The following is a 10147-nucleotide window of genomic DNA, read 5'->3' on the forward strand; positions in this document are numbered from 1 at the left end:
GTGTAGAATTGATGCATGATAAGGTGTACCAAAAACGGCGGCGCTCCGCGCCGCCGTTTTTGAGATATTCGCGAAAAACCACAAGGGGGGGGGGTGTTCAAACACCCCCCCCCCCCAGCAGGGCGCGGGTTAATACTTTGCCTGCCCAAAACATCTCAAGACAAATACATTTGCGGTCATATATTACTGCAAAAAAGCACATACAGGTAAAATACAATCTGCAGCCAACAATGCCGAGGAGACAACTGACACCATCGCACCAGGGACACCGGGGCGCGGCAGCTCGCAACATTGACAGCCGCACCGCAGTGCCCGGTCAGTGCAGTGATGACTGATGACTGATCCCCAGCCCAACCAGCTGTCCGCTCACAGTTTGTCCCAGCCCAGCCCGTCGTCCGCTCAGAGATCGTCGTCCGAGTCGCCTGCCGAGCCGCTGTCCTCCTGCGCGTCGCTGTCCTGGTCCCAGTCCTTGTGGCCGGCCTCGGGCAGGTAGTCGTCACGCAGCACACTCCACGTGGCCCGGTCACCCGACTCAGCCGACTGAGGACACACGGAGGGATGCAGTGAGTCACACAGGGCCTCAGCGGCCGCCGTTGACAGTATTGCAACCAAGAAATACTTGATCATGTAATTGTTCTGCCATGTCTTGTCATGATACTATGTCGTTTTAAGCGCATAGCTGATGTCCTTAAATAGTCCCACATAAATATTATTGACAATACAGTTTGCATTAAGGTCGACAAAGTAAACAACAATGCAAACGGAAATCCTGTGAGTGTATCGAAGCCTCATGCAGCATAGCAGGCGCCACCAATTACTCCGAAGTGTGCCGTGTCGTGTCCCACCTGTTCTGCCGGCTCGGCATCGGCGCCATCCCGGAGCCGGTCCATGAACGTCTGCTTGCTGACCGCCTTCAGGGCCTTCTCAGTCTTCCTCAGGGAGCCGCCGGCCTCCTTCAGCTGGCTCTGCACCTCGGCCTGCTGCTTCCTGACGGCGTTAAACAGCTGCACCACGCCACTGGCGGATCGGAGAACGGTGATGTGAGTCATCAGCCACCCGTGGGCGGACCGTGGTGGGAAGAGCGTACCACCGGAGGGGTGTTCACGGGCACCGCACACTGCTGCGTGCGGTGTGTGCGGTGGCCCGCTGCGTCCAGCAGGCGTGGGGGTAGGGGATGGGTAGGCGGCTCTGACGTCACGGCTGCGTGCGGTGGACGGTCCGCTGTGGCCAGTCCCGACCGGCCACAGCGGTCGCTGTGTGCGGTGACGGAATGCTGACGTAGGGACGCAGTGGGCGGAGCTTGGAGGCTGTGTGCGGTACGACCGCACACAGGGCCCGTGAACAGCCCTCTGTTCATCCGGGCTAAATTGGGGGTAGCGTGGGTCGTGTAGAATAGGGCTGAGCGCAGGATTTCAAGGATGTCAAAGAATTAACACCACAAAAATAGTAAGAAAATTATTTCGAACAAATCAGCAAGCTCAGCTCACGTACAATTTTCTACTAATTCAATATTCAATACAAAATGAAATAACCCATTTTTTGCATTAAAGGTAGTGTGCCACCTTTAAAAGATTTTCCATTTTATTTTTCCTAGGATAAGAAGCTTCTGTTTTTACCTAATATCGCAAAAAAAATCAAAAATGGGCCTGGAATAGTGCCTTTTTCGCCTAAAAGTTTATCGGTTTTTCGATATGTATAACAACTGTAGTGGACTGAGCTGCAAACAGGCGTCGGCAACAATCGCGAATGCGGCGCACATGTGACAATAAGCAAAGGTCATTATAGAGTTACGACGTACGGGAATGAGTTATCAGCTGTCTAATCGTAGACAACACAATGTCGAGCCTTAAACTGTAAGCCTGTATTGGTATTGTTTCTTTTATTTGGCTGTCGAACATTATTTATGGTTTGAAATATGATTTTATGTAAAATAATTGATATGAAAAAGCCGTCTCTTAAGTTATGACCCCATTTCACCACACACAAGTGGCAGAAATGACAATGATCAGCTGACGCATTTTTCTTGGCCGAAGTCAGAGCGCGCGGCCCGACGCACCACCACCGCACCACAAAGTATGAGCAGAAGCCGCGCCCAAAGCCAGGGCCCCGGTAACGTGAGGTAGCCGAGTCGGGGCAGCGTGCGCTGACCCAAGCCGGGGCCGCAGCTTTGGGCGCGGTCTACCGCATCCCCGCGGGCAGCCCCGGGCTATCACATGACACCGGGAGGACGCGCGGCCCCGGCTTGGGTCAGCGCACGCTGCCCCGACTCGGCTACCTCACGTTACCGGGGCCCTAGCTTTGGGCGCGGTCTACCGCACCACCTAACAGGCGTGTTCGAAACCGCAGGAGATGATGATGAACGGGTTTATCGAAACTTGATTGGATGAGCATATCGGTAATAGCGATTTCAGTGTGTGCATTTATTGTTCATAGTGGTGTGAAATGTGGTTGGGGTACGACCGACAACCCGTCGGGGCGAATTTCGCACTGGGGTACTCAAAATTTGAAGAATTTAAGACGTTTCCATGAGTTTTGAAGGTATGGATAAGTTCTAAAAATCCGGTTCTCCTTATCTGGGCCATTAACTCCATACGGTCCAGGAAAGCTGGCACACTACCTTTAACGATTTTTTTTTTGTTTTCCACACGCCCAGATCTACGGTTTACAAATAAAATTTAATGACGTAATCATGCATGGACGTTACAATGCATATTACTGCTTTGCAGAGCGCAGTGCTATTGCTTACTTACCGTGTTGCTATTTTGCACAAGGTTCTTTCTCGATCTTTTTCTCGAATGTCTGGCTTCTTTCGTCCCATCATTTCCCATTCTCTGAGCTGAAAAATACGTGGTGTTACACGCAGCATATCAAAGATAATTCGATTCGATAAGCCAACAAACACTTAATAAAAGCTCTATGTCCTTGCATTTCAGATGCCATTCTCTACGTGTGAGGCTTGCGCGAATTAAAAAAAAACTAGCTGAGCTTCCATTTTAATTTAAATCAATCGGCGATGAACGAATACTATTTTACTTACCTTTTTCCGCTTTTCAACCAATTCTTTACGTTTCGCCGCATGCGACCTGGCAGTCTTTCGCTTCTTCTTCTCAATCGGCGCTGCCTCCGCGCCTTCTACATCGAAGCCCGGATCGGAGGCTTCCTCTTCTGGTTCGTCCTCTGCATCATCCTTTGGTAACGCTTTTTTGGCCTTTGAGAGGATGACATACTTCTTTTTCGGCGCTGGTGCACTTAGGAGCCGGGACATGACGTCCGCCCAACCCTCATTGCCTTCTGCTGGTGCAGAGGTGGCGACGTCTTCAACTTCCTCCATGTCTGAAGATGCGTCTGTCAAACATAATAGGCATATTTCGTCGATTAATCTGAAAACGAACGCATCGATGATGTTTTCTAGTGCATATCGTATTCATATTGATAGTCAGAAATGACAAATGACAGGGCTATTAAAATGATTTCTTCGTGCTACATTGAATAACAGCTCATTCTTCGAAGATCACAAAGTTAACGAGCATAGCATCCAACATAGAGTCGTCACTGAAGTCGGTTCTCAAAGCCAAAGCTGGGGCCACGCCAGTCGCAAACAGCGCTGGCTGCTTCCAACATCGGACGCTCACGTCAACCGTCATTGCCCGTCCCGTGCTTCCTAGGGAGACCGAAGACACATGCACGAATTATGGACACGAAACGAAGCGAGTTTTTACAGCAGTATTTCAATTTATGACCATTACGACGATCGGGCGACGTCTCACTCATTCCATATTTTCAAATACGAATTTACCATACCTTTGCTGTGATAACTGATGAGCCCGAGTGATGCCTACCAGACCATTATAAAGATTACCAGGAGCCACCAGGGATGACATGCTCAGAGCTAGGGCAAGAATATTTATTTGGAGCCATTGAATTCAAACATTCTATGAACCTGCATACAGTCGTGAGTCACTGCCCACCTCTGTGATGATAACATGCCATGACCTTAAATAGATTGTTATTTGTTTGATGAAGGAGCAGTTGAATATGGTAAATCAGACCTATTTGGGCAGATCCATCCATAAATATGCATCCCAATAAGCTTATGAAATGACACTAACGCAACATCAGTAGCTATGAAACGTAAACCTACTCCCAGCAGACCCAAACCATAAGAAGCTGCTACAGGTTTAAGCACAGTGAATAATAAATACCACATTCCTGAAAAGCAAGTGTACTTCATCAAGTGTACTTCATCAAGTGTACTTCATCAAGTGTACTTCATCAAGTGTACTAAAAGCAAGTGCATCTTCATCTATCTAGAGTGGGTGATTCTTACTTGTTTTAACATACCTTCAGAATGTGCAGCACCAGAATCCATCGCCTGCTCATGCTCGCCTACCTCCACCACCATGACTTCGACTGGTATTGGTATCTTGATCTGGGGTTAATAATAATGCCTGTTGAACCCTGGAAGATGATCACAATTCTGAAGACAACACTTTATTTCAATATTAATATGCAATATCATTTTCAACAAAGTCTGGTGATTTAAAGCCTAGTTGTAGTGCAAGTCAAAGTCAGTTGGGCAAACTAGACCTTTGGAATCAAAATATGGAGGCATCAAAAGATTGATTCCTTTTGGGCATAAATGCAGACCATTTCTAACTTACCAATCACATAAAAATAAGAGAGTGTTTCAAGAAGGAGCATGCCTGATCTTGAACAGAAATGCTTGAACTATCTCCTAAGCAAAATAATATTGCTCCTATCATAACAATTTGAATTCTATAGGTAGTGAAAGGCAATCAAGGAATTGATTCACTTTAAACAGATAATCATAATATTGATTCCCCATCAGCTGGCTAATCATTATTTTGATTCACAGGTAATGTTAACAGATAGGCAACAATGACTTGCAAGAATACAACATTTATCTTGCTATTATTCTCATTTAGTGGTATCCTCAGCACCACAACTAATACCTATAGCATTGTTGTAGGGGAGAGTGGGGTAAGATGCCCAGGGTGGGAAAGACGCCCTACCCCCTCTAGCGGCGAAACAAAGAATCGAACCTGGAAATAAATGTTCTTAGCGTAAAGCGGAAGCCTGCCTTGTTAACTGCACAAAAATTTGCGAGGCTCAGTTGGGCAACGGCTGGCTGGTGATTGCATGTTTTTTATTTGCTGCTTTCAAAAAAATATTTTGGTGTCAAAACATTGTAAATATCAAAGAAGGTAGATAATTTTTGCGTCCCGTGCCATAGTCGTGATAAATTAACATGCGTGTACTGTGTCCCAAACAGTTTGTTTCAGGGTGTAGTTTTATGGCTAACAAATTGTACTGATTTAATGTTACCTCGGTACCTTGGGGTAAGATGCCCCCTGTCCTGATGGGGAAAGACGCCCCCCTAAATCCGTAGGCTGTCCTTCAAGCAGCCTGTCAAATCATTTATTACATACCTGTGATGAGAGACAAAAGCCGATCTGGGACTATTGAGAGTCCAGTACGGTCGGGTGCTCCCCATGCCGGTCTCTCGGCCCATACAGCGACTTTTTGGGCGGCATCTGACTCTGAGAGCCCTTACGACGGCCTCTGTAGGCCACATTATTGGCTCCAGGGCCCCTCACGACATCCTTTGAGGGCTCCCACGTTGGCTCCACGGGCCGCGCTGGCATCTGAGGTCCCCACGATGGGCTCGAGGGCCCTCAAGCATCATGAAGACCTATAAGGGCCCCACAGTGGTCTCCGAACGCCACCACGGAGGCTTGCTTGGCCGCGCTGGACTATGATGGCCCTAACGATGACCTCTGAAGCCCCTTACGACTACTTTTGAGGGCCCTTACGATGACGTTTGGTGTCTACTGCAGGCCCGAAGGGACTACTGATTCGTTCAGGCGACTCACGTGCCCATTTATGTCACTTATAGTGCAGGGGGCATCTTACCCAACGCCAGGGGGCGTCTTTCCCACCCTGTGGGGTAAGATGCCCCCTTTCACTTCTTCAGGAAAATGCTTAATAGCAAAAAACGTTATCATATTTCAAGCACGAAGGTGTGATATTTTTGGAGAAAAATGATGTCGGCTTCCGTTGAAACTACAAGTTTTTGCTTTCCAATCGTCATTTTCGAATAATATATGACATAGTAAAACCCTGGGCATCTTTCCCCACTCTCCCCTACTTTACCTTCACTACATTTGATAACAATTCACAATTTTTAAATGTCAAGAATACAAAAACTGAAGCAACAGATAAAAACCATATAAATAATATAAAAGCACTACAGCAATGATAATTAGGGGTTTAAAAATTTCATTTTGCCATTTTACACAAATACTGATTGGTTTGTATGTGATTCATGATACAAAAATAACATACCAATACAGTGTGATTTCCTCAAAACAGCTCAGTTGGGCAAACTAGACTTTTGGAATCAAAATATGGAGGCATCAATAATTTGATTCTGGTGGGAGGAGCCATGACCAAATATGGGCATGGAATCAATTTTTTGATTCATTTGGGTACGCTTTTGACTTCAAATGAATCGTTACGGTTGAAAAAAGGCCCATGACGGCGAGATTTTTCTTTTAAAAGGTAGAAAAATGTGGTAGGATTGCAAAAAGTGTTACCTCAAAGCTAAGAAATTGTCCCTTTGGCCTTGTGAATGGGAAAAAGACAGCCACTGTCCATCACGTAAAAGCTGTTTTGAGGAAATCACACTGTATGTTATTTTTGTATCATGAATCACATACTAACCAATCAGTATTTGTGTAAAATGGCAAAATGAAATTTTTAAACCCCTAATTATCATTGTTGTAGTGCTTTTATATTATTTATATGGTTTTTACCTGTTGCTTCAGTTTTTGTATTTTTGACATTAAAAAATTGTGAATTGTTATCAAATGTAGTGAAGGTAAAGTACAACAATGCTATAGGTATCAGTTGTGGTGCTGAGGATACCACTAAATGAGAATAATAGCAAGATAAATGCTGTATTCTTGCAAGTCATTGTTGCCTATCTGTTAACATTACCTGTGAATCAAAATAATGATTAGCCAGCTGATGGGGAATCAATATTATGATTATCTGTTAAAAGTGAATCAATTCCTTGATTGCCTTTCACTACCTATAGAATTCAAATTGTTATTGATGTTACGCACCAGATGTTACCAGTTTCAAACGCTTGCTTGACACATGTATAACAGACAGCCTTTATAACTATTTAGATTGACAGGTACCCGACATTGTGATTATGCTTGCGACAATGTGCTCATATTGTATGCATGTTTTTTCTGAACATAGGAAAAGCAACAGGCTTTACTATGATGAGACGCACAATTCCAGTCAATGTTAAACTGCACGAATTAGGAAAGCCTTTGTAACGTAGGACTGGCGCGTCTCTTGTGTTTGGGGTTCTCTCATTCCTCATTTGCCTTCCTTCTTGCCATCCTGAAACCCAAGACATGATGGAACCCAACGAGGTAAGAATACGAGGTAAGAATTATGATAGGAGCAATATTATTTTGCTTAGGAAATAGTTCAAGCATTTCTGTTCAAGATCAGGCATGCTCCTTCTTGAAACACTGTCTTATTTTTATGTGATTGGTAAGTTATAAATGGTCTGCATTTATGCCCAAAAGGAATCAATCTTTTGATGCCTCCATATTTTGATTCCAAAGGTCTAGTTTGCCCAACTGAGCTTTTACGTGATGGACAGTGGCTCTGTCTTTTTCCCATTCACAAGGCCAAAGGGACAATTTCTTAGCTTTGAGCACTGAACTCAATTACCGGGGTTACATGAGCGATCCGTTCCAAATACGCACTACGCTAATGCGCATTAGCTCCCCACAAACGGATCTACGGCACCGGTTACATGAGACTAATTCGTTTTATCTACGTCAAACGGATCTTGTTTGGCTCACCCGGGCTGACTCCTCGACGGCCGGTAATTCGCATCACAAACGGAATAGGATTAGCGTACAGTCATGGCGCAGTTGCGGCATTTACCGGGACGACTGAGCTAAATTTTAAATACTTATATCATTTGATAGGCTCAAAAACATTTAAAAATAACATGAAATCAAAAAATGAAAACAAAGTTTTCTTGTTTTAAGTCAGTGGGCACTGATTCGCCATGCAGCGACAGCAGGGTGGTCAGAAAAAATTATCTATCAAAATATTTCATTCATTTTATTTCACATGCAAAGACTAAACCAAAATACCAACATTTTTTTGCTATTTTCTACGAGGCAGCCAATAAAAAAAATGCTTAGTATTTTGCATTTTGACGCTTCCAGTCAGCAAAGAATAGTTCTTGTGAAATACGGCCCGAATCGTGTGCCTCGGACGTTTCGGTTACATGAGCAATCCGTTCCAAATACGCACTAAGCTAATTCGCATCAGCTCCCCAAGAACGCATTCAGTGCACCGACTACATGAGCAAATTCGTATCAGTGACGTCAAACGGATCTAGTTTGGCTGCATATTTACGTCTGGACAACGAGTTGCGGGGAAAAGTGCTGATTGTGTTGCAGTTTTAGGAGCCGGTGATTAGGCTGGATTTTTGGGTTACTTTTTCGTTCCGATTCATGTATTTCATAGTGTTTGGCTTTTGAATATTTTAGTTCTTTCAGATAAATATTACTTGCCTTACAACTTTTGTAAAAACGTTTCATTTTTTTATAAGCCGACGTTCAGAGTCCTAAAAATACATCAGCACTACAATCATTGTAAACAAACAAATGGAGCACCACTTGGCTCTGTTCCAAGGCCATTTTTTAGTTTATCTGGTGGCTTTCTTGCTCTTGTGCGTCGTTTTGTTGGATGTTTTGAATCCCTTAAGATTGACTTATATCATATTTAAGAAGCATGTTGACTGAAAACAATCTGAAGTGTCCAGGAGGCTGACAGAGGTCCTGACTACTGAGCAATATCAATATCAAGTTGAACAAGTTATCAAATTTTGGTTGATGAACGCAAGTTGATCGGGCTCATATATCAGCAAGAAGAAGTAAAATTAAAAGAGCTTATTGTCCAAAAACAAGCTATAATATTGCAGACCTTGGAGCAATACTGAAGAGCACGCTGAGCAGGATCATGCCAGAAAATGTTGACTGATGAGCGCATATTGATGTATTGGTATGAATATTGAATGATAACTTACAACAGCAAGATAAATTAGTGCTAACTATCAAGTTAAAATCTAGAATGAATGGACTTGGGCAGTTTTACTATGCTTAGATGCTATGCAGATTGTAATGTGCATCAGGTACTCAGTGTCTGGCAAATGAAACATGCGATCATTCCATTGCTACTGGAGGAGAAAGCTTGGATCACTAAATCCACTTTATGTTGATTTTGATGTTAATCATCATCACTGTATTTCTTGAAAACAGGATTGTAGTAAAATTGTCAATGTGACAATCCATGCAACGATGTGATCATATGTGTCATTCGTCATTCATGATAGTCATTATTGGTCCAATATACAATGGCAAAGCTCTCAGTCTCAGCGTTTCTTCCTGTGGATGGCCAGCAGTGACTCAGAGCTTAGAAGTATTAGTTTTCTTCACAGGGCTGGGATAAAAAGTACTGAGGGTACTGAGGGTACTGACTAGGGTAACATTTAACTTGATAAAAAGTAGTGAGGGTAATCTTCCACCAAGGAACTCTACTTTGACATGGTATGAGATGTAGGCACAAGTAGGTAGGTGCTCAGTTCCTATAGTCAGTAGTTGGGTATGTTTAGTCGGGTTAGCTTAGATCAGATTGTTAGTTTTTTAATTTGCCAAATGTCCATAAAAATGTGACCTGAGCAAGGAGCATACCTGAACCTGACTAACCTGACAGCTGACCTAACCTCAATCATCACACATATTTGCAGCCTACCCAAGACCTGCATGGCAGTAGCACCTAGTTATAGGTAGGTACTCACCCTAACTCAATCTTACCTGCTAACCTTCAACTTGCCAAAAGTTAGCTCACATTGCCAAGCTGTGTCCAGGGAAACAGTCGACTGAGGAACTGGCTCATTGGGTGGCTGGTGTGAGTCTGTGCATTTAAAGTGTTTCTTCTCTGAAGCTGCTCTGCACTGCTGTATGTCATGTTAGATGCTCAGAAAATGTGGGAAATGAATGATTACTAAGCTACTTTAGTGCTT

At 44.0% G+C, this 10147-nt stretch overlaps 1 protein-coding gene across 19 annotated transcripts in view; it reads right to left on the minus strand.

Annotated features, from left to right (window-relative positions):
* The window catches only part of LOC122367525 (transmembrane protein 50A-like), a 51973-nt gene that overhangs the window by 12203 nt on the left and 29623 nt on the right, over positions 1 to 10147 (minus strand). The window contains exons 1-6 of one of the 19 annotated variants that reach the window (XM_043340679.1): positions 8447 to 8467; positions 4342 to 4458; positions 3038 to 3345; positions 2751 to 2836; positions 846 to 1017; positions 166 to 540 (exon numbers count right to left, since the gene is read on the minus strand). The exons of 1 other annotated variant lie outside the window; for it this stretch is intronic. In XM_043340679.1, coding sequence (XP_043196614.1) covers positions 400 to 540; positions 846 to 1017; positions 2751 to 2836; positions 3038 to 3345; positions 4342 to 4402 — 768 coding nt within the window. In that variant the 5' untranslated portion in view covers positions 4403 to 4458; positions 8447 to 8467 and the 3' untranslated portion in view covers positions 166 to 399. 17 more of the 19 variants (XM_043340689.1, XM_043340682.1, XM_043340694.1 and 14 more) reach the window with 17 other exon arrangements.

This window comes from Amphibalanus amphitrite, unplaced genomic scaffold (genome assembly GCF_019059575.1).
Source record: "Amphibalanus amphitrite isolate SeventyFive unplaced genomic scaffold, NRLGWU_Aamphi_draft 000875F_arrow, whole genome shotgun sequence".
Classification (NCBI taxonomy): domain Eukaryota; kingdom Metazoa; phylum Arthropoda; class Thecostraca; order Balanomorpha; family Balanidae; genus Amphibalanus; species Amphibalanus amphitrite.